At 51.0% G+C, this 24487-nt stretch overlaps 1 protein-coding gene across 3 annotated transcripts in view; it reads left to right on the top strand.

The window, feature by feature from the left end:
• Znf423 (zinc finger protein 423) overlaps positions 1 to 24487 on the top strand; it is a 250663-nt gene that overhangs the window by 205901 nt on the left and 20275 nt on the right. For all 3 annotated transcript variants that reach the window (XM_029561200.1, XM_008828300.1, XM_029561201.1), the window contains 2 exons: positions 16047 to 16178; positions 17640 to 17755. In XM_029561200.1, coding sequence (XP_029417060.1) covers positions 16047 to 16178; positions 17640 to 17755 — 248 coding nt within the window. The remainder of the gene's footprint in view (positions 1 to 16046; positions 16179 to 17639; positions 17756 to 24487) is intronic.

Here is a 24487-nt window from a genome sequence, read left to right as displayed (position 1 = left end):
ATATATTAAAAAAAAACTATCATGTAGCAGACAACAGCTAAACTCACACCCTAAGAGTACAGTGTGCTAAGGCCTCAGAAGTTGAACATATCTTGAAAGCAGACCTGACACCCCATGCTGCACCCCACACCCTGCCTGCTTCTGCCTTCTACTGGCCCACAGGTGGCACTATCCTCACCTTGGAACACCTTTTGTCACTGGAGGCAATTTAAAGATGAGACATATGTCAAATTCATCCCCGTCTCTTGGACTGCCTGCTACAGTACCTGACATTTGTTAAGCCAATGGGTGGATGGTGGGAGGGCTGGCTGGAGGGAGGGAAGAATGAATGTGTGGGTGGATGGGTTTATGGACCTATTAACTCAAGAGTAAGACTGATGGCAGTTCTAATACAATAGATATGAATACAGTAGGGGCTGAGGGGCTGCTCTGGTCAGTGCCTATGGCTGCCTCTCCTGGTCCTCCCAGCCCTCCTGTGGAGGAGGCGGCCCTCTAGTTTGCAGATCTGAGATTCAGAGAGGTCAGTGATTTCTCAAGGTCAGTCAGCCACAGTGTCGGTCACTATGACCTGGACCTGTCTGGCCTGAGCCTGGTGCTGGCACTTTGTGCCTTACTTCCTGCTGCTTTACAGCCCTGGGCAGTCCTTCTTCAGCTGGGCCAGCTGGACACAAGCTCAGCAGGCGACAGAGCTGAGCTGTCCTTGGCCAGCTCTGCCAGTGCCTGGCCGCCCCCGCCCACCTGCCAGGAGCCCCAATTCTCCAGGGTGGCGCAGAGCCTTCTGTGCGCCTCTCCAAAGGACAGGGCATATTTCTTCCCAACCCTCTTAAGACCCGGCCTGCACTGGAGGCTTCATCATCATGCAAATTAGCAGGATTGGATCCGCTCCTGCCGAGGACTCCGGGGGCGGCAGAAGGACGGAGGCCAGTGGAAGGGGGGAACACAGAGGGCTGGTGCTGGTGACGTGCCACCCTGGGGAGGCTGCTGGGAATCGGGGACAGGACTGAGGGAGAGGGCCAGGGCTGGGCCCTGCAGGCTCCCAGCACTGTTGCTGAAGACAGGACGAGAAAGACATTCTTTTCGGATTTACTCTTTGCGTATTGAGCCCTTTTATGATTCATCAGTAAGTAAATATCAGCTGAGGGGGTGATTTGTTTCTAACAAGCTTATAAAATACTGCCATCATTTGTGGCTTGTTGGAGTGCTGATTATAAACACTCCCCCATGCCCACTCCTCTGTCAAATTAGCATTCAACGTACAAACATTGGATCTTTCTGTCACTTTCTGTTCTGTCTTTGGATACCAGAGGGCTGGGTGGGCAGCAGGAGGACCCAGGCCCCAAATGGGAATATTCAGCACCTACTTAAAGACCTGTGGGGGTGAGGGGACACAGGGTCCTCAGAGCCCAGATGGTCTTTCTGCATGTCTCACTGCCAGGTTTCCTGTGACCAGTTCCTCCCAACCCCCAAGCCTGTCATCTTCAATCTCATGGAGGATGTAGATCTGGTCAGGCCAAATCTGTCCCTAAGTACTTGGAGTGGCTGCCTACCCCAGGGGTCGTGCCTAGACCCAGCCAGAAGCAGAACATCTGAACAGGTCACAGGGTCTGTCACATGCCCATTCCCCACTCATGAGAGCTCGCCCATCAGACCTAGCCAGCATCTTTCCCCACCTCCTGGCCTTACCCATCAGACCTAGCCAGTATCTTCTTCCATCTCCTGTCCTTACCCACCAGACCTGGCCTACATCTTTCCCCACCTCCTACACCTTTCCTTTGACTTTGTGGCCAGGAGTCATATTAAGCATGTTTGGCTTGAACCTGCAGTACATACCACCACTGCCTCACATGTAGTAATGCCTAGCTCAAGAATTCATGATAACTTAGCTTGTTAGGGAATCATCACTGCCATGCAGAGGAGCTAGGGTTCGAGGTGCACCCAGCAGGTGCCCACCAGGTTACACGAAGGCATACCATCACTCAACCTGCACATCAGGCACAATTATCCTCATTCTACAGATGGGCCCCCAGGAAGGACCAAAGGGGACTCTTCCTATCACAGTGGCAGAGCCTGTACTTAAAAAGTGGCCCACCCACCCTTTCTGACAAGTAAGGGAACTCAGTCAAGGTGGAATAGTAGAGACCAGAAAGCAGATCTCTGTGGGCTTCGTGCAGCATGAGCTTCCCAAGTGAGTGCTAACACAGCCTGGCGTTTATTATTTATTTATTTATTTATTTATTTATATTTAAAAAACACTTTTACTAATTCTTGGAGGATTTCATACATGTATATGGTATATTTTGATCATATTTACCCCCCAATTTCTCCCTTAGTTCCTCCAAGATCCACCTTAATCCCCTTTCCCAACTTCATGTTCTCTCTCTTTTTTTGAAAAATAGCCCACTGAGACCAATTCTGGTCTCGGGTGTGGAGCCATTTACCTGAGTGTCATAGGCCTTCCAGGTGCCACACCCTAAAAAAATTGACTCCCATTCCTCTAGTAGCCGTCAACTGACAGCAGCTCTTTAGTTAGGGGTGGGGGATTGTGAGCTGGAATGTTGATTGGCTTGATTTTGTGCAAGTAACCTCAGCTACTGTGAGCTCATGAGTGCAGCAGTCCTATCATACCCCCAAGACACTGTTTCTGCAGCCCTTCCTGACCTCTGGCTTTTAGTCTTTCTGCCCCCTCTTCCATGATGCTCCCTGAGCCTTGGAGGAGAGGGGGTATGATATAGATGTCCCTACTGAGCATTCCACAGGCATTTATTTTCTGCACTTTGACCCAGCCTGAGGTCTCTTATTCAGGTGGCTTCAGGGCAGGGGCTAAGTGGGACTGGGAGGTTTCCACTCCAACTGTCTCCAGTTGCAGAGAGGGGGCATTCAATACTAGTATTAAATCATTAGTTATTGAGTTCAATTTTTAAATTAAAAAGCTTTAGCTCTGGGGTGGAGTGATAGCTCAGCAGTTGAGACCACTGGCTGCTCTTGCAGAGGACCCAGGTGTGGTTCCCAGAACCCATGTGGCAGCTAATAACCTTTCAAAACTCCAGTTCTGGGAGAATCTGATGACCTCTTCTGGCCCCAAGGGCATTGCACCCACAGGTGTACTTACATATGTGCACACAAAGCACTCATACACACTAAATAAAAAGTAAATAAAAAAAGCCAGGCATGGTGGCGCACGCCTTTAATCCCAGCACTCGGGAGGCAGAGGCAGGCGGATCTCTGTGAGTTCAAGTCCAGCCTAGTCTACACAGTGAGTTCCAGGACAGCTGGGACCAGAGGGAGACCCTGTCTCAAAAAGATAAATAAATAAATAAATAAGATAAAGTAAAAAACAACACTGGCTGCTCCTACAGAGGACCCAGATTCGATTCCCAGCACCCACACGGTGGGTCCTTATCTCCAGTTCCAGCAGATCCGATGTCCTCTTTTGGCTCTGCCTGTATCAGGCACACACATGGTGCACTTACATACATTCAGGCAAAACATTCATACATATAAAGTAAAAATAAGTAGAGTATTTTTTTAAAAGATAACCCTGGCGAAGAAGAGGAAACTGCCTCCGCCCAGGGGGCCAGGACAGGGCTCTGCTCAAAGGACTCACAGATTGGAGGCACAGTCTCGATTTTGGAACCAGAATTCAATGTGCTTTTCTAGGACTTGGCTTAAGGAATTCTAAGTTTTTTCTAAGGCCCATCCCTTGTGTGATAGGGATTGGTTAAAGCATGAAGTCAAGGCAGCAAAATCAGCTTTGGTGTCTTCTCCCAGGACCCTGAGGTCACCTTTAGGAATAAGATGAGGTACTGCAAGTCTTCACTGTAGTGGAGGTTCTAGTGTGGAAACTGGTTTTCAGGACCTCAAGGTGGTTTTCAAAGATGGGGTGCTAGCTGGGCTCCTCACCAAGGCTGGTGTGTGCGTGTGTGTGTGTGTGTGTGTGTGTGTGTGTGTGTGTCCAATGGGAAGAAAGATCTCATCCTTCTAGTTCAAGCCTTGGTAACACCAGGACTCTGAGTCCTCATGATGGGCTTTTGCCCTTCAACTGGCCCTCAAAGTGGTCCTGAGGTCCTGGCTCTGCAGCATGCAGAGAGGGCTAAGGGTCTGCACAGGCCTCACTGTGCTGCTGGGCCAGCTCCAGCATCGGTGTCCTCCAGAACCCTGGTTTGAGGATTTTTTTCCAGGGTTTTCTGGGTGACTCCCTTGACCTGTCCTTCCAAACTTTTCTCTCTGAGCAGGATGATATGACAGGTAGAGTCTCAGTGCCTCTTGTCCTGCATAGTGTCTGCCATAGTAATTACCAAGATGGTGATGGTTGGAGTAACACTTCTACAGCCTGCGAGTACTCACAGCCCATCCTGTGGGCAGGGGCATTTTACATGTCCAGGGAGAGTAGGTCACCCAGCCAAGACCCCATAGTTCATGACTGGCAGTTGGCACTTGAGCTCTGCATGCTGTGATTGCACAATCGAGTGTAGCAGGTGAGCAGAGGACAGCGACAGCGTACTGGCTGGGGTGTGGTTCATGGAAAGACTCGGCCTCACTCATCACCACGTGCAGCATTCATGGAACCCACAGATCAAGGCTGGTACCTCAGCATGTCAAGTATTATGTGACATGTGAGTGTGTGTGGTGCAACTGTGGCCCGAGTGTTCCAGAGCCCATGACCAGTGCCATGGGATGGGAGTGAGCTCCAGCCAGAGTCTAATCAACCCAAACCAGCCTTTAGTGAGCACCCCATGTGTGTCTGTCCCAGGCAGACAAAGACCTGCTTTCTTGTCCTCAAGAGAATTTATTAGCTGGGATTGTTTGGGTTGCAAGTGACAGGAAGTCAAGTGAACTTAAGCATGGAAAATGCTTTTCTTGTAACAGGTCAGCTAGCTTTGTGTACAGTTGATGTCTCTCAGACACTTGTGTCTGGGAGGACAGAAACAAGGAGTGGGAGAGAACTGTCTGATTGAAGATTTTGTATCAGGAGTAAGGGAGGCCTGAGAGCAAGGTGGCTCCTGTGGGGCTGGAAGAGCATTGGGAGGTGGGGGCCTGGACCCTCTGGCAGAAAGGTATAACTTCATGATGTGCAAAAGGGAGCAACTGCAGGTTCTTGAGCAGAAGAGTAATCGGTTGAACCAGAATGCCTTGCTTGTCTGTGTGGCTTTTCCACTGAACTGAAGAAGGGACCGCAATTCCGCAGGTTCACTGTTACCCTTGGAATCACTGACTGCTTGGGGGGGGGGATACCATCCACATGTGTTCATTTGTGAGTGTCTTCCCTTAATCCATGTTGCGTTTGCATAACTAGTTTGACTTCCCATTTCACTTGACCTGGGTCCCAGCAAACACCTGTATCTTTGAGATTAAGGCCGAGAGAAGCAGACCTGGGAGGTCAGCACTGGGAACACAAACATTTATTTCCTTGACAGGTTGAGGGGCTCAGCCAGCTTAAACAGTGCACTCCCTGGATTGGTCTCTCTCTTTTTTGGCTTTGACCTTCAGCAGGTGTCTCTTGTTTGCTGACCTTCCCGTTGTCCTGGGGGAGATATTATGGTCAGGACATGAGACATGCTCCGTGGTGGAGCAGCTTGCGGACTTCTAGACTACCTGAGTGTTATGGATCTCTCCCAGCCCTCCCCTCAGAGTAACACCATTCTTGATTGTTCCTGCAGTGTTCGTACTTTTACTGCCCTGAGCAGAGTGATTGTGTAATTATGAAGATAGAGTTTAAGTTGAGAGTCACAGAAGTTTCCATGTAAGCACCTTCCCACAGGAGCCAATCACAGGCAGTGGCAATGAGTCACAGGACGTGTCTTCATCCTCACAGAAAGCCCAACTTCTGGCGATCCTAGTTCAGGCTTTCAAGTCTGCGGTGCTGTGAAGCCATGTGAGTTCAGCAGAAATCATACCTGGAATTCTGGGTTTCCTTTTCCTTCCTGGATATACCTGATAGGAGGCCTTCTAGAGATGCCGAACAGCTGCACACAGTCAGGGTGGCAAACAACAGAGGCCACAGTGGGTGGGCTACATGCCAAGCTGAGTTGTGCCCACTGCTTCTCCTCCCTGTGGTGTACTCTACTTGGATTTCGTAGGCTGTGGCCCACGAAATAAATGGAGGTGCACCTGTGATTTGAAGCTCATGTACCTTAGTTCAGTGAACCAATGCTATCAATTGATAATTCTACCATTGATAGAATCAGTGCTGTTGCAGGTCCCAGGATTGGAGTGCCGAGCGAGTGAGGGCCTTTCCCCACCTTGTCCACACTCTATACTGCTCCATCCTGCAAAACTGCCTGCAGAGGTGGCAGTGCCCTGCACTGCCCCAACTAGCAGTAGCCAGGAGCCCCATTAGCTGCAGAGCCCTTGAACCCTGACCAAGGAACTGCATTTTAATTTTTTATCATAATCAATTCAAATTAGAATTGCTAAGAGTGGCCAGAAACTACCATGTTGAACAATATAGAACTAGAAGATGCCTGGAAAAAACAAAGACTTTTCAAGAGAAATCGGCCATTGCTTTCTGTCCTGTCCTTTTGTTTTTTTCTGCTGAGGGTTGGGATGCCCTATGCCCAGTCAGTGGGACCAAAGGGACCTTTAGAGAGCAGTGAATTATAGTTTCCAAACTGGCTGAGCACCAGGACTTCTTGCTGTAGGTCCCACTAAGTGCAAGGGCTGTTCTGGGCTGAGCCTGGGGAAGTTCTTGTGAAAGGGCCACTTCTTCATGGGCAGGCATGTGTTGTGTCTGTGCACATGTGAGCAGCTGTCTGGCTCTTTTTGATGCAGTGCTGTCGCTCATTTTAAATAATGATCTTGGTAGGGACAAAAAGTGATGCTGGCAGTAGAGAAAACCCTTGAAGCAGGGGTAATTCGTGTGTCCCCAGCAGGGTCAGTGACAATGAGGGCTTTGTTGCCTGCCTGTCACGTTAATTGTATATTATTAGATGCCATTAATCTGAGGATTATTAACAAGATGGAGTCTTAAGCAGTTGCCTTGCTGTGGAAAACTAATCTGAGATCAGTGATGTGCTAAAGAGGGTAAGTTGCTCGTGCCCAGGCAGCCCGGACAGTGGTTGTCGACTCTAATTTCTGAGGCATCAGTCCTCAGTGTGGTGATGGAAGGGTGTTAACACTGTGTCAGAAGGGCTGACTAGGGACCAGCTTCTTTTGCAATATATTTTAAGTCCCCAACGTTTTCAGGTCCAGAAGTCTAGAGGTGAAGAAATTTGTTTTTGAATTTAATTTTCTTTTGGTGCTGGGTGTTGGCCCCAAGCCCTTGCATGTACTAGGTAAGGGCTCTACCATCAAGCTGTAGCTCTGCCTCCAAGAAGTTCTGTTCTCACTGTTCCTGTGAAGATGACCTTCTCCTGTCTGGAGTCTGATGAGCCACTCATCTGTTCTTCCTCTTTCCATTAAGTAGCTGAGACACTTACCTCCTGTTGTGATATCTTCGAGTTTGGGTTTGCAACATTTCTTTTGCCAGACAACCTGTTACCATGTCCTGAAGGTTATACTCTGCACAGAGAGCTTGAGGTGGTGTCATTCATCGTCCCTGCCTGCCACGCTGCAGTCTCCCCAGCTATGTCCCACAGACCATGCCAACCTTTTCCTGTGGTTTAGCTTTGAGTTGCTTCCACCAGGCTTGCTTTGACCTCCATGGAAGGAGGTCTGGGTTTTGAGAGAAACAGGGATTCAGGGAGACAGCTCAGTAGTAGGGGGCATAAGACTAATGAGCTGAGTCTGATCCCTAGAAACTTCGTATTGCAAAATGGGAGAGAGAGAGATAAGAAGACTGGCTGGCAGCTCACTGGACAGCTAGCCTGAAGTACTCATCACAGCAAGAGATATAAAATGGACCCTGCCTCAATGAGGTGAAAAAGAGAGCCAACTCCCCAAGAGTTGTCGTTTGACCTCTATATGCATGCTCTCTCCCCCAAACATAGAAGGAACAAGGGGAATCACAAGGAGTAGGAAGGTTGGGTCCTGGGAGCCATAAAGTAAACTGCCAGTGTGGAGATGGAGGACGAACCCAAAGCTGACATGAACTCTTTGAAGGTGGAATGACAGAGGTCTGTTGTGCCTGTTGCATTACAAGAGCAATTTAAGCACGTCTTGGGTGGTCATGGCAGGAGAGAGCATGAGCTGTGACAGCCCATGCATCCTGGAAGATGACCAGGGCTCCATTGTTCTGATGATGCCCACCAGGGTTTGAGCCTGGTGGGTACCAGTCCCTGAGCACAAAGCAGCATTGTCAATGGCCTTTCTGTCTCCCTTCTCCCTGCTCTCACTCTGGTGCAGCCCCAGAAGAAGACACCTTCACGTACATTTCATACCCGGAAGGTGCTTGGTCTGAGATCGCCCTGTGAGTCTGCAGTGGAGCCAGGACTGGCCTCTGCTGGGCAGCTTCAGCCCCTTTCCTCTACTCCCTTAGAGACAAGGGCGAGGGGTGGTGGAGGAGCTGTCCTGTTGACTGTGACAGGAATCCTGCAGGAGCGCCTACCTGGAATCACTCTAGCTTTTCTGAGCCCTGGCCAGATCTGCCTGATGTGGTTCTTGGGAGCACTCAGTCAGTGGGATCATGAAGTCTTTGGAGTTGAGTTTTGGAAGAGGTGAAAGCAAAGTACTTATAACTTAGGATAGTAGCATCCTAGGGAAAGGGTTGACCAGATGGCTGATCTTGTCCTAGAAACCTCAGGTGAGAGTGGGGGAGCCGAGTCAGCCAGAGCTCTTCCAGGACTCGAGACCAAGGGAAGGTTATTGTCCGCCAGCCTAGCCTGTCCTGGCCTTAGCTATCGAGAGTTGGCACAGCTGCCTGGCACCTCTGAGCGTCGGGGCTAGGAACACACCTCTGGCAGAGGGGAGAATCATCAAGGGATCCCACTGGGCTGGCATAGTGCAGTCACACAGCAGACAGGAGGGGGACCTGCAGAGCCCACCTCCTCAGTGGACCTAGGCTGGCAGAAAGGCCAGGGTGGTCCAGAAGGAGGGCAAAGGACTGTGAAGAGAGGGTGACTGTCCCTTTGATGTGCACAAGCCTGTCCATGCTGATGACTCCGTTCTGCTGAGGTCAGAGTCAGTCCCCCATTCCCCGACCATCCCATAGCCTCCATGTGTACTGCCGCAGTGTCATCAGCTCACTGGTCTCAGCCTCTGTGTGTAAAGGGGATGGTGTGAGTAGGTACCTGGGTAAATAAGTATAAATAGTTTTCCTTCTGATATGTGACCGGATTATTTTCCAGTTGATTTCAAGCCTTGGCCCCAAGTGGCCCACAGATCAAAAAAAGATAAGGGTCAGTTACAAGGTTGAGCTCATTCTCCGTTGCCATGGCAACTGACCTCAGGCAACCCTCCAAGGACTACACCCAGCTCCCTAGGTGATATTTTTACTGTCCACGCCATCAATCCCAGGCCTTTCAAAACTCAGACTGCCTAATTGTCAGGGCTCTGTTTTGAAGAGGCTCTGGGTCCCCTTGGGGCCCTGGTTCAGGCTGCCAGAGCTCATTTATGAGCCCTCCTGAAACGCAGGGGACTGTGAGATGGGTCCCTCCTGGAGGAACAGGCCTGGAAAGGTGCCCCTGGGGAAGAAGAGGGGCACAGCCCATCCTCTAGGATTAATTAGGAAAATGTGAACCCGAAGTGGGGGCAGCAGTGGCAGGTAGGCCTTCAAGCAGCCGCTGAGCCTTCCTGACTGGCAGCATGGGGCATCAAGGGGCCCACTGCACCAGGCACTGGGGACAGGGCAATGGTGGTGATAGGGTACTAGCAGGAGCAGTGGTCACCTGTCCCAGGGGTCTCCAGTAGCTCTCCTTGCAGAGATACCTCACTTCATCTTCTCTCAGCTGGGTTAACAGGAGATGGTTTCCCACTATTAGAAGATCATTTCCCAATCTTCTGTAAAGTATGGGCAAAAAGCAACTTTAGACAACTTTCTGCCTTTTTGGAGAGCTGCACCCTTCACTCTGGGTCAAAGCAACAGGTTGCCAGACCAGCAGCCACAAACACAAGCGCACTTTGAAAACATATCTTCTCCTTGGGGCCTGGAGCTGGGCTTGGAGTTCTGCATCGCCAGCAGACGCCCGGGGGCCCCGGGGGCTTTTTTTGGTCAGAAGGCACACGGCCTGGGGGATATCTGCACTGGGGGACTGCTAGGACCCAAGTTCATGTCACCATCCTCATATATGCCTTTTGTTTTGCCTGGACTCCCATGAAGTACTCTCCTAGATCCTCCAGTTTTTTCCATTGGCCTTTGTCTACTCCCAGCCCCAATGTCACCTCTTTTCCCCATTTCCCAGCCCCCAGCCTGGTCCTTCTTGTGTTTACACAGCAGACTCACCTGCTCTCTTCTGTGAAGGGGTCTTTGTTTCTGGCAGGAAACAAAGGACTGACGCCCATCAGCCAAATTTCTATTTCCCGTTCCACATCTATATGCTGTTATTTATTGGGATGACATGGGGGACATCCTCGCCTGGGTCCCCTCCCCACACACACCTCCTGCTTGCATCCATGTGGCCCCCTTTCCTTCCAAGGCTCTGTGCCACTTCAGGAATATGTCTGGGCTGAGGACTTCAGGTCTTCTTTTGACCTGCTATTTGGGGCAGGTTGTGGAGTCAGACTCAGACTCAGTCTGGGTGCTCGTTCACTGCTGAGTGCAAGCCAACGAAGCTGCTCTCTGGTATCTGCAGGCTCCGGGGCCTGCATTCCCTTGCATGTCTCCCACTTGCAGCAATGCTGTTCCACAGATGACGCTACATCCTAGGGCCATCTTCCCCTCCTTCAAGACAAGGCCCCAGCCCAGAGCTAGTGCTAGCAAGGGGCCCAACTAAATCAAACGTGGAAACTGAGAGGGTGCCTCTGTTTTCTCCCTTTTGCTCGCTCTCTTCTCTGTGGTGATCAGGGAGCACAGGATGGCTTGCTGCTCTGATCCTTAAGTCCTGTGGCTTTGTCTTATGTTTTCTAAGGCTACTGGGTACTTTCAGAGGAGGAGGGACACATGCCCTGCCTGGGAGGGGCCCACTATGCTCAGAGGCCCTCTCGTCTTGGATTAGTTGAGGGAGCCAAGGAGTGAGCTGTGGTTCTGAGAGGATCTAAAAAGCAAATTGCAAGTTAGCTAAGCCGTCAGCCCTGAGAGGGGGACAGCCACTGACGTGGTTGGAGGTGCCCACCGACGTGTGACAGAGTCTCCCACTCTAACGTGCAGTGGTAGTGAGCTCTGCCAAGGATGTTGTTAAAGACAGAGAAGATTGTCCTGGTTTAGTGAGGGGTGTCCCCTGAGTGCTCTCAAAGGAGGTCTCATCCAAGCAGACCCCTCAGTGCAGTAAGGGGAGGAGAGTAAGGACGACTAGAAAGTGCTTTGGTGAGATCAGTCTGTGACAGAAGCAGTCGGCTTGCTTGCCTTACAAAAAGCCTGTGATTATTCTGCCCAATTTCTAGCAGAAGCTGAAGCTCAGAGAGGTTAAGTACGTTACCTAAGTTTACACAGCAAGTGAATGGTAGTAGTAGGGCTCAAACCCAAGCGTTTTTGGCACTGACTTGCATGTCCTTTATTGACACTCCCGAATGTGGAAGACTTAGTGAAACCTCTTAGGGACATGATATAGCAGTCACCTTTCCAGAGAGGGATACATTAGTGGTAACACTTCTGGAGCAGCTTCCCCAGTGGGGTCCCTGCTAGCAGAGCCAGACCAGGCAGTCTGTCTAGAGCCCAGCCCATCATGCTCAGCAAGGTAGAGTCCGACAACGATACGCACTGTCCACTCCCTTCACAGCCTGCTGCTCCTCCCTCCCAGGCAGCAAATTATGGTCTCTGAGTGTGTGCTTGGCCTGCCTTTGACATCAGCAGGGCACACTGGAGTCGCACCTTCGGGGTTCGATAATCAGCTCGCCCTCTTCCTGGCTTCCCCCAAGACCTGTATGGAAATAAGTATGTGTCTGCCAGGGATCAAATGCTTTTGGAGACAAAAGTTGGAGTCGAGGACATTACAGGGAGCTGTCACCTCCACACGAGGCTCTTCCATAAAGCCCTCAGCTCCTCTTTCAGGTGACATAGTTTCAACCTGAAAGGTTCCATTGAGCCGACTTGGGTTTAAGCAAAAGCACATCCTATTACTTTTTTAAGAAATGAAGTGTAAAATTAACACTTATTATTCCTGAGCAGAAAAGGGAAAAAGAAAGAGTGGTGCTCTAGGAGCAGTGTGTACGAGGTGGTTTGTCTGGCATTTTGTGATTTTACATTTATTTATTTATTTATATTTATTTATTATTTACTATTGTTTTGTGTTTTTGAGACAAGCTCTTGCTATGTAGCCTTGGCTGGCCTTGTACTCACTAGTCCAGGGTGGCCTTGAATTCACTGTGGTCCTCCTGTTCCAGAGTGCTGGGTTTAGGATGTGTACCACCACACCCAGCTTATTTTTATTTTATTTTTTTTAAATCATACTAAATCAATAAGATTCCCCATTCTAGTTTGACTCATGGGGAGCAGGAGGCAGATCTGAATTTCAGTGATGAGATCTGCATTTCACTTTATAAACGAGCAGGGCTGGGTAAGTCAATGAAGTGTCTGGCTTTCTCTTATGGATGCCTGTCATGTAGTATAAAAAAGAACGGAAGCCATCGTGTGTCTTAACTCACAAGGTCCTCCAGCTCCCACGCTGGGGCGGAGAGACCTGTGAGCTCCCAGACAGCTTTGTCATTGTGCCCTGAGGTGTGGCAAGCACTGCTCGATCTTATATAATTCAGAAGTGGCTCTCACAGGGTGCTGCTGTCTTGGGGACTAAGGGGAGGCCGTTGGTGCCTGCGGGAGAGGGTGATAGTAGCAGGTTCTACCGGGCTTGCTGACTTGGGTCACATGCGCACATGCCAGCAGCATTTGTCACACTAACTAGGACAGCCCCTCTCCGCCTCCTGGCCCTCCCCCATTTCCGGGATGGCTTTCTAGGCAGAAGTGGGTGATGGACACCCTGGGGGTACAGCCCACCCTGCCATGGGGAGGAGCCAGCTCTGTGAAGCCAGGCAAATCAAAAGACCGTGCATAGTGGAAGACATTCCCAGATCTGCAGGAACCTCTAGGCTTCGTTGTCCCCTACCCTTGGACTTTGACACGTGTTCTTTCTCCCCCACCCCTTCCCCAGGTCTGACTCTTTTAAGCCCTTGGGAGAAAGAGAGAAAAGGATCCCAGACAGGCAGTTGTCTGTCTGCTGGGCTTTTGATCTAATTAGCCCAGAACCTCACTTTGACACAGGTTTGGGCTGAGATTTGTCAGCTCTTTAGGCCCCGAAAGCGGCTGGTGGCTCGGGGCCGCCTGACTGTGCACATATTTATGAACACGGGTGCTGGGCGGAGCTGCCTCTGCGAATCAGAGGGGAGCGGCTGATGAATTGCTCCATGCTCGCAGAACGGAAAGTGACTGTCAGACATGATTTCTCTGATTTATAAGTTGCAGGAACCTTCTTTGTCCCTGCTTGTATATTAGCCAGGTCCAGCTCCATTCACAACCAAGTGGTGAAAGGCTCTGCATGGCTTCAGAGGAGTCAGCCCCTCATCCCAGACCCAGAGCCAGCTCTGGCCAGTCAGGGACAGAGGCCTGACTGGGCATCTCTCCCCCAGGACTACTTCATGAGCTATAGGTGGGCCCCTGGGGGGAGGGGCAGTGCTGTGCTTTGGGTCCACAAGAAACCAATACATAATCTTTGCCAGCAGCTTAGGTACCAACTGAGCCCATAAGGTCTTAGTTACTGGGAGGCAGAGGAGGCTGCTGAGGGGTAGGCTGTGAGGTGGGGTTGATACCATGTGATGCAGCTTTGTATCCTGCGCAGAGCAACATCCCTATCTGAGTGAGTGGCCTCATTCTCTGAACCCATTTCTTCTTTCTAGAAATCCCCCTTTTCCTAGGCAGCATGCTTCTGAGATTCCACTAAGTCTTAAGCCTCCGCGGAACCCTCATACAGCTGTCTCTTTAACCCCTACCTCATGCATGAACAGAGCCGTCTACAGTGCTGACGGGGACGCCCTGTGCAGTACTTTATTCATCCCTTGCATCAGGTTCTAAGATTCGTTGGTGAGGGGGGGTGGAGGACATGTTGGGTGCTTTTTAACGGCAGCCCCCACACTGAAAGCCATCTCTAATTACAGAGAGCGTGTCCCATGGGAAATGGAGGATATACGTGGGACCTTAGTGGCAAGTGTGCTGAGCCTGCTCTGTTCTCCAAACTTGCCAGTGAATTCTTTTTCTGATAGTGTAAAGGGAAGATCTGCTCACATTTCTTCCGGGTGCATGTGGCCTAGTTGTTGGGGCTCCAGGGGCATGACAAACACCCGGAAGATTCCAGCCACTGGGCTATGTGGGGCAGGCCCACCTGTGCACACGTGTGTGTACCTCAGCAGTGGGGGTGCCTGGGGCATGGGGGATGGCTGGGCCAGGGGAGTGCCTGCTGTCCCAGCATCCCTGCCAGGGCCTGGGGACCCAGGGACTCACCAGGAGGCTCAGCCCATCTGTGTCTGTGGCTTGCCACCAGCAGAGCCCCTCTGCTACCTAATTCTTGCCTTTGAGGGCAAATCAGAGCACCTGGCGCCTTTGGTGAGCCCAGTTCCCTGGGGAGTCAAGGGAGGGCTGTGTCCTTGGCTGTCCCAGATAACACTTTTGCCAACACTGCCGAGCCCAGCAGTAAACACTAATTGAGCACTTGCTGTGTGCTGTGTGCTGCTTTACATGGATTAACTCATTAATTCTCAACTGTGAGAGGAAGGCTGCTATTGAGTGCTTCTGAGAGAAAATACTGTGGCCCAGAAAGGTCCCCCAGTGAGTCGCAGGAGCCTTACTCTGTTGATGTGATGCTCGAGCAGGGGAGTGCCCACAGGCTCTGACTACTGGGTGAAAACATGGGTCTCTCCACCCATCACAGCTGAGGAGCAGTGACTCAGCTTGTCTTTATACTTGCCAGGGGCATGCGGTTTGGAGGGGGAAAGGCAGACTTTGAACTTAGCTCTGCTTGATTCTAGGCAAGGGTGCCAGACCTCCGCTTAAGCTTCCTTAAAGCAGGCATGACACGGTCCTCAGTCCAGTCTACTCTCTGGGCATCGCTGAGTGAAGGTTTGGGGTTGAAGCAGTTCACAGGCTAGGATAGGGAACCATGTTTGGTTGGAAATAGGACAGGGGGTCTGCCCATCATTTGTGACCCAAAGGGTAGGCATCTGTTTCCAGAAAAGAACATTTTGCTTGTTGCAACTTCTAGGGTCATCCTATTACTCCTGGGTCGGTTCTAAGTCCCCATGGCTGATCAAACTCCTTCACCTACTTTACCCCTCCTTGGCCCTGCCCGTCTAGAACATCCCTCAACACCTACATCACTATCTGATGCTCCGTCTTCCTGTCCCCCACTGTTTCATTCTCCAACGAATGCCCGGTTCATAGCTCAGTTCCTGGTACATCACACATACCCAATGAATATTTGTTTGAATTTTTTAAAATTATTTTTATTTTATGTGTATGAGTGTAATGCCTGCAAATATGTAAGTGCGCCTGTGTCATGCAATGCCCGAGGAGGACAGAAGAGGCTGTTGGATCCCCTAATAACTAGGCAGTTGTTAGCTGCCATGTGGGTGCTGGGATTTGAACCCAGGTCTTCTGTAAGAACAGCCAATGCTCTTAACCACTGAGCCATCTCTCCAGCCCTCATTTGAATTTTTAAGACCTGATTGAATTTCCTTCTCTGTCTAGTACTCATTCTGGCCCCATTTCCATGGGTTTTCATCATCTCAGAACTCAAGAACTCAGAGCATGGCTTGCAACCAGCAGGAGAAATTACGAACAACATTTCAGAGACCTGAATCTAGACCAAGGCCCTGGGTGCTGCAAGTCTCAGGGTTGGTTCATCCAGAGTTAACTGGGCTTGTGTCTGTGGCCCCTATACCAGCTCTAATTCCAGTGATCAGAGAGGGGCTGGTGCAGGTGGCCTGTGGTGAGTGGGGTATACTAGGCTGGTGCTGGGTGTTCTGGATTAGCTTGAGGTGCCTGGGGCCTGTGGCTCCTGTGTGAGCATCACTGAGGTTGTGGCTTTCTCTTGCAGAGGAAGGTATTAACCACGAGTGTAAGCTGTGCAACCAGATGTTCGACTCCCCAGCCAAGCTCCTCTGCCACCTCATCGAGCACAGCTTTGAGGGCATGGGTGGTACTTTCAAGTGCCCCGTGTGCTTCACAGGTATGATACCCACATGGACACGGCAGGAGCAGATGGAAGAGCGTAGGGGCCTGCCTTCCCTTGGTAATGGCCGAAACCAGCCCTCTTAGCCCCTCCCCTTGGAAGCCCCATCTCCCTGCATGCAGAGTTGACCCACCTAGCCCTTCCTCTTGGGCAGCATGGGTGGCACTTTTCCTGTTTCTGCACATGGCGACTGGGCATGCTGCTCACCCTTTTCCACTGGAGTCTGCCCTTCTTGAGTCCCCTTGGTCCCCCATTCCCCTTGTAGCCATGTGCTTCATCCAGCCTTGGTAAGGCCACTCTGTTTACTCTCCTGACCACCACCCCCTTCCAGCCTGCAAGCCCCCTGTCTCAGCCAGGCTCCAGCCAGGCGGCTCAAGGGCAACTCTGCTGGCCAAGTCCCCAGCCCCCAGGCTGGCTGCCAGCCCCAACAAGCAAGTGGCTGTCCCAGCCTGAGGCACGTCTCGGGGGCTTTGCAGGCCCCCTCCTGCTGCCCAGATGGCAGCCGGTGTGTGCAGGGAGCCAGGCCCTCCCGGCCTCCTTAACATCTGCTGTCTGCCTCTGCGGGAAGCCCACCCCAGGGAAGGTGCCTGGCAGGAGGCTATCTCTGAAGTGCTCACCTCCCAGACACACAGCTGCTTTGAGTCGCCTCCTGAATGTGTCCAGGGCCAAGCTGCCATGGGAACTCCTACCACTGGGAAGGGACACCGGTGCTATGACCTGTTCCGTGAGAGGCTCAGAGTGGGGTCTGTGCCACAGGGGAAGTCACCTGTGGATGCACGTGCCTCTGGGGTCCCAGGAGCCCTGAAACACCCTGGTCCTTCTTCCCTCCCCTCTCAGGAGCCCCTGACCATCTGTTAACATCATGACACACTAGGATGTGGAAAGTAATACTGACAACAAGAACAGTGATTTCTGGGGTTGAGCAACTTCTTGGTACAAAGCACTGTGCTATGCTGACTTAATTCCAATCTCAGCTCTGCAACCCACTTGCAGTAGGACCTTGGACAAGTCATTTAACATTCCTAGGGTCTAGGTTTTTCTTCTCAATAAAATGAAGTAATAACAGAACCTGCCTTTCTTATCTGTGAGAGATTCAGAGAGCTCACATGTGATGGTTTCTGGCTAATGGAGGACACATTCATTGTCCTAACCATGTGCCAGGTCATCTTTCAATCACCACTCCTATTTATACATTTAATCCTCCCAGCCACCCAGTAAGGTACTTTTTTTTTTATTTTCAAAGGAGGGCATGAAGCCCAAGGTTGCATAGCTACTAAGTGGCAGAGCTCAGTTTATCTAGCTCAAGACCCTCTGTAGGGACTAATGCCCCCAGCAGTGTTCCTTGGCCAACTGTACCCAGACCTGGGTGATCCCTCCATGGGAGAGCTGTGGGCATCTGCTGGGGTGGTAGGACTGAGGCCGATTCTGGCTGCTGACACTCTGTTGGTGTGTGTGCAGTTTTCGTCCAGGCCAACAAGCTGCAGCAGCATATCTTTGCCGTGCATGGGCAGGAGGACAAGATCTATGACTGCTCACAGTGTCCGCAGAAGTTCTTCTTCCAGACAGAGCTGCAGGTGAGTACCTGAACCCCTTTGTATCAACAGCTGCTCTCCTAGCTGACTATCATGGTGTGTCAAGCCCTGGGTTATACCAGCCTTGAGTTCTCAGGAGAGTCTGTGGTAGCAGTCCAAGCCTGGACCAGGAGTCCTGGATTTATCCCTATCACACTTTCTGGTGAGTCCCTTCCTTCCACTCTCCAGCCAGATCATCTGATGATAGGTACCTGGGTTTGGCTTTGTGGCTGGTGGCCTGTGTGACTGGTTGCCTGTCATGGCCCATGCAGCCTACGTTCAGCTCTGCCCAGACAGTTGAGAAATGAAAAGCAGTGGAAGGGGCCCTCTCTGAGCACGAGACTGGCGTGACCCTCAGGTGGGCACAAGGACCGCTTCCTGTTTCCTTGGTTCTCCAGGACCTGGCACAGGAAGAGGATCCTCATGCAGTGCCCCACTGGGGCCCACCAGACATTTGCAGCCCTGATCTTGAGTCCCATGGGGCACCTTCTCTTCTTGTTACCGATTTTCTGAAGACCAGTATCTGGATCCAGGGCTTTATCCTCTTCTGATTTCATAGGAAATTCTTATTAACATGAAAGAGGACACTTCGCCCACCAGAAACACCACCCATGCTCACACAAAAGTCACACCTTGTAATAGCATCACTATGCAGGGGCAGTTCCTTTCACACACACACCATCTTCAACCGTGATGGTGCACAGAAAAGGGATGGCAGATATGCATCCATGGGAACCCAGCCACATGGACACAGAAGCACTGCCCACTGGGCAGTCACTGCTGCCAGTGGGCGAGGTGAGGTCAACTGCAGTGCTGACATCCTCAGGACTGATGTGACCTGGAACAAAGGCTTTGTTGTCGATCATGTGACAGATCTAGGCAGAGGACAGTTCATGATACTCGGTGACCTGGATCCACAACGGGTCCATGCCCATCCACGTTTCCATGGTCACCATGCAGAGGAGAGAGGACTAGACATCAGCTCTTCTGGCTTCCACTGGGAAGTGATACATATCAACCCTACATACGCAGTGTCAGTGGAGCAAGCCACATGTCATGCTTGGTTTTCTAGGGACAAGGGAGGAAGCATCACTGTCTGAATGTACTGGTTGGGAAGTTGTGGTTACAGATTGCATCTCCACCCTCTGCAGGTTAGGAGAGGGTGCTGGCATTTGTCAAGATCCCTAAAGACTTGCATGTACTTTGTATTCACAGGGTATACTTTCCCACATGGCAGCACCACATCCCACACTTGTGTAGTGCTGTGCCTATACCCAGTGACCTCCTGCCCATCCAGAGCATGAGGCTTATGGTCATCTACCTCTCTCTCAACCGTATCAATGTCTGGTACTGGACAGGCTTCTCTGTATTTCAGCCCCATTTGCACAGTTGGTGAAAATAGCCCCAGGGAAGGGTACAGGGGTGGATTCACCAGCTGCTGGCTGAGGCCTGGTCCCAGGACAGGCCCCAGTCAGGGCTGGACAGGCTGAACTCAACTCTAGCCTCTGACCTTGGGAAGTGCCATTTTCTGTCAGAGGACAAACTCAGGTATCCATCCTCATATCCACCATGCACTCACTCTTTGAGGAGTCCTGTAAGCTCCCATATACTCTTGCATTGTTTATGTGGCCTTCATCTAATCCTCACAGTGTGGGATGACTGAAGGGTCCAGTTAAATGAAGCAGACCAGGGGAGGGGTTCCATTTCCAAAAAGTCATCATCAGTGGAGGCCATGACCCCTGCTCAGGCCCTTCTCTGTGCCCCAGTGGATCTGTACCACAAGCCTCTCTACTGAGGACATGTGAGAGGACACTGAGGAGTTAGTGTCAGAGACCAGAGCCAGCACCCAACTCACACTGTGCTGTCCAGGAAGCTGCATTGCTCTCTGGCTAGCACATGCCCCTTCTCCCAGATACAGCCCAGCCTTTGCAGCCTGCCCTTCCCTACCTGCCTTACCTGTGTGGACTAGCTGCCAGGGTAGGCCCAAGTACCCTGAGAGATGACCCTTTCTGTAGCCCAAAAAGATAGGTTGCTTAAGAACCCATTAGTGTGTGTAAACCAGTCATTAGTACATTAAACCACAGTTCATTTTCACAGTGACTTGCTCAGTCCTGGCCTGACCCTCCTCCATTGTCCCAGACACCAAGAGAGGGACAACTATTTTCTTGTTGGCTTCAGGATTTCTCCCAGGGAGCTTAGAAGATGACTCAAGTGCTTGCTGCACAAGTGTGAAGACCTGAGTTCAAATTCATAAAACCTAGTGACTCCAGGCACAGTAATGCATGCCTGTAATCCCAATGCTTCCTAAGTCAAGTAGGAGATATAGTCAGGAGAATTCCTGGCAGCTCGGAGCCAGCTATCCTGGCAACAGCAGTAGCACACCACAGAGAGAGACCCTGTCTCAAGGTGGACAGTGAGGACTGACACTGAGTTTGTCCTCTGACCTTTACTCATGCATTGTGGCACACATGTATCCTCACTCATTTATAGGAACTCACACACACACACACACACACACACACACACACACATATCACACATGAAGACAAATAAACGAGCAAAAAATAAATTAAGTAAATAAATAAAGGTTTCTCCCTGGAAGATTCCTTTCCTGTTGCCCTGTTCCTTGGGTAGCATCATGGGGACCAGCATGGCCTCCTAAACATACAGGGTTTGGGAGTGACACATGGTATCTCATGTTGCCGCTGCCTACCTTGGGCTGTGGACCAACTTGACCCAAGAATAGCCAAGCCTAGGTCAGACCTGTAATTCCAGTTACTCAAGATACTAAAGCAGGAAGATTGAAACTTCAAGGCCAGCCTAGACAAGTTAAATCTTCCCTCAAAATACAAAAAATTTTTAAGGGCTTGAGAATGTAGCTTAGTGGTAAAGCACTTGTGTGGCACACTTGGGCTCTGGGCTCCATCGCCAGCACTACCAAAGGAGAGAACAGGTTCTTAGAAGCCGCTGGTTTCCTGGTCACCCGAATAACCTTTAAGTGGGATCCTCAAGTGTGAAAACCTCACTAAATTACAGCCTTAAGGAGTCACTATTTTCTGCAATTAATTATTTTAATTACAGACCATTTAAATGGGAAGTGTAGCAACACTAAATCTATGCAAATAATGGCTTTCATTAAGTAACTTGAATAGCAATTTTCTGGGTTTTGAGGAGGGTTTTCAGGCCCGGAGCTTTCATTGCCATTAAGTGAAGCTAGGCTAGATGGCCCTGTTTTTGTGGGAAAGGTAAGGCTGAGGTTTCCCCAGGGTTCCATGGAAGGGCTTTGGCACATTGGGAGGCCAGTCCAGCCAGGGCTCTTGCCTTTGCTGGACCCTAACCCTAACCCTTTTGTGGCCACGTGTCATGTGAGGTTGTGTAGGGAGGCTTCAGGAAGCTAGAAGTTGGTAGGCACAGGGACTGTGGCCTAAGAGGGGTTGAGAGGACACACAGCCTAGGACTGAGCTCACTCTAGGACTCGAAAGTACCACTGTGAGGCTAGAAGGATGACGGGTAAGATTGGACCCCCAGGCTTGTTCTGTGTCGGCAGTCATGTGTCTGCCTCTAAAGATGGGTGCATTGATCGGAGCACAGTTGTCGAGAGGAGGGGTATAAGTCTTATTTGAGTCTGAGTTCAGCTTGCTCTGATGATCTTAACTCAAAGAGGTTTGGATAAAGTGAGGCGTGTTTATAAGCATGACTGGGAACTAAGATATGGTACTCTTCTTTGTGGGGCATGTGTATAGAGGGCCCACTGTGTGCCATGTGTATAGAGGGGCCACTGTGTGCCATGTGTATAGAGGGCCCACTGTGTGCCATGTGTATAGAGGGGCCCACTGTGTGCCAAGCACCAGTTCTAGAACCGAGACTGTGGTGAACCAAAGAACCACCTGTGTTCTCCAGGACTTGAGAGCACTTTCCAACAGTGGCCAGGGGCAAGAAGAAATAAAACAGGCAGAGGCCCAGAGTGGTGGTAAGAGGAGTTAAGCAGTTCTTGACGAGTGCGGTCAGAGGGAGGCTCTGAGGAGGTGGCATGTGAGCTGAGGCTCAGGTGGTGAACTTGCAGATTTCTGTGGAGAAATGCCATGCATGCAAAGGCCCTGTGGCCAGATTGAATTAGGTGCATTGCTAGGGCGATAGGCAGAGCACAGCTGAAACTGAGCAGGGAAATGCTGGGTGGTGAGAGGCAGATGCAGGCTGGGTCACAGCAAGAAGTGTAGGACAGTGACAGAATTCTGGGTGATCTCCCCTCAGTAGGAAGCAAAGCAGGGAAGAGGGTTGATTTACAACCCAAGGTTTGGAAAGACACTGAAAAGCCACAGGCAAGGAAAAAGTGTTCTTGGTTATCGCCTGTCTGGTTAAAGGTTTGCATCAAATATCTAAGTAATCTTAAAACTCATAAAATGAACAGAAACTTTTTAACAGGTCTCCATCCTAGAAAAGATGCAGGTTGTTTGTGACAGGGAGGAGCAGAGAAAGCCAGATGGCTAGAGAAATGCAGACAGCTGAAAGCCAATCTGGGGGGCTGGGTACTAAGCACTTGGACCCCTTGCACCCCCTCTGGGGAACAACATTGTATGGCCAAGTGACAGAACAAAGAAAGTTCAATATACACATGCCCCCAGAAATCCAACCTGAGGTGTTTGTCCAGGGAAAGGGGCGCTGAGAGCCTATAGACCCTGCGCTAGAACTCACCATGGCTGTGATGGAAATGGCTGCACAGTGGAAGCCCCCACCATCTGCTCCTGGCGAGAGGGTGGCACAGTGCTGTAGATGCTCTACTGGAGTAACTTCTCATGCCAAGCAGGAGAGGCCAGACTCAAAAGGCCCTGTGGTGTGCATTCTGACTAGACATTTTCCAGAGAGAACACAAGTGTACCAGTATGGAAAGCAGGCCAGTAGTTGTTGGGGGCTGTAGGTGGGCCAGCAACAGGGGAGGCAGTTCAAGACTTGTCTGAGTGGCCCTCAGGCACAGCACACCTGTGCATTCAGGTCACATGCTGGTCTTGAGGACCCAGGCTGGTATTGGACAACTTTCTGTTGGCCCCAAAGCAATTGCAGCTCTGTGGTAAAAGGGCTTCCCAACTTGCTCCAGGGGCCCCTAGGCTTGGGAGAAGGCACGAGATTTGGTCTTCGATAGTTATGATCAGACTGTCTCTCTGAAGATAGGTAAAGCCACAAGGGGAATTAAACTATAGGGATGTAGATGGCTTTTGGATTGCATGAGTAGGAGGTGACATTGGGTTCTCAGTGACCTGTCTCCAGGAGCCAGGTGTCACCTGACCAGGGCAGCGGAGGTTCATCTTCTCTCTTTGCTGCCCTGTGGTCTCATGTACATCCTATACCTTCTGTTGGCCCTGCTGAGAGACACTCTAGCTAGGTATTTGCACAGAGGGGCTTTACAGCAGCAGCCTGAAGCAACACCCAGGAAACCCTGAGAGGGGTCTCATAGTGCAACCAGCCAGAGAATCCGAGTTGGGCGTGGGCCTACTCTCCATCCTGCCCTGTAAACTGTGGTGGTTGGGACCAGCAGATGTCCCCAAGCAGAGAGATGGGAAAGGCTCTGTGGGTACAAGTGAGTGGGTAGGAGCATGGGCTTTGTGAGAGCCGCCGTGCTCCGTCATGAACTGTGGGCCTCTTCTTCCTTATCTGAACAATGGGGGGTCCTGTGGCCTTTTCTCACAGGAATGCTGGCCTTGGCACCTGATGGGCACATAGGAAGAGTAAGCAGTAAGCTCAGCGGTACTGCCATTGCTTTCTGCAGTTACTTTTTTAGGCAATTTGTGAACCAGATGTCTTTGTAGGATTCCCTCCCCCTTGGAGTTTTATTTTCTGAGTTAGAACAAAGCAGGAGTCTGAGAACTTCCATCTGTGACAACCAGACCAACCTGGAACTTGTGGGCACCAGACAGCTCCTGCGGGGCATGGGGGAAGCCATGAAGTGAGGTAAGGGGCATGGCCCTGGACCCTGCCTCCACCGCTTGTGATTCTGGCCTTTTCTTTCACTCTGAGGAGGGCAGGATGGAAGTCTGGTTGGGGGAACAAGACACCTGGCAAATGCCAGGGCTGTTGGTCGTGCATTTTCAGCCACAGGCTTCAGCAGATGAAGGCCCGGGGCCTTGTGGGCCCCTTGCCAGGGTAGGCAACTTAAGGGAAGGGGCAGTCTCTGCCTGCCCAGCCCAGCTGTCCTCACTTCCCCGTGGGTACCTCTGTGCCCACCAATAGAGCACGGATGGCACGTCCTTCTCCCTCCTCAGGGCCTCTCTGCCTTCTGCTTTTCACTCAGGGATGCCTGGGCCAGTGCGCTGCTACCTAGCCTCCGGGGCTGGCTCTGATGATGGGCAAGTCCCCAAAGTGGGACTAGCGGCAGTGATGACAGCCTCTTGCCGTGTTTCTTCCACCACCTAGGCCTGCATCTAGCAGCTGGTGTAGGTTGCCCCAGGACAGCCTTTTGAGACAGTTGCTCCATCTCTGTGTACAGAAATGGAAACTGAGGCTCTGAGAGGTTTGGGAGTTTGTCTGAGGTCGAGAGTAAGTGCAAAGCCAAATTGTCTTTGCCACCAAGGCAAACAGAAATCCTCCAAAGTTTAAATAAATTGCCATTTATATGAGCTAATAGATTTAAATGAGGCCTGCAGTGCTGAACTATAAAAAGCCTTGTTGTCAGGGGACCCAGAAACTATTTTAGTAGTTGGGCCAAGCAGGTAGCACGAGTAGCAGTAACAGGGGATACAAAAA

The sequence above is a fragment of the Nannospalax galili genome, unplaced genomic scaffold (genome assembly GCF_000622305.1).
Source record: "Nannospalax galili isolate Female #2095 unplaced genomic scaffold, S.galili_v1.0 scaffold1353, whole genome shotgun sequence".
Taxonomy (NCBI): domain Eukaryota; kingdom Metazoa; phylum Chordata; class Mammalia; order Rodentia; family Spalacidae; genus Nannospalax; species Nannospalax galili.
Note: the sequence above shows the minus strand (reverse complement) of the source record. Positions and strands in the feature narration are given on the sequence as shown.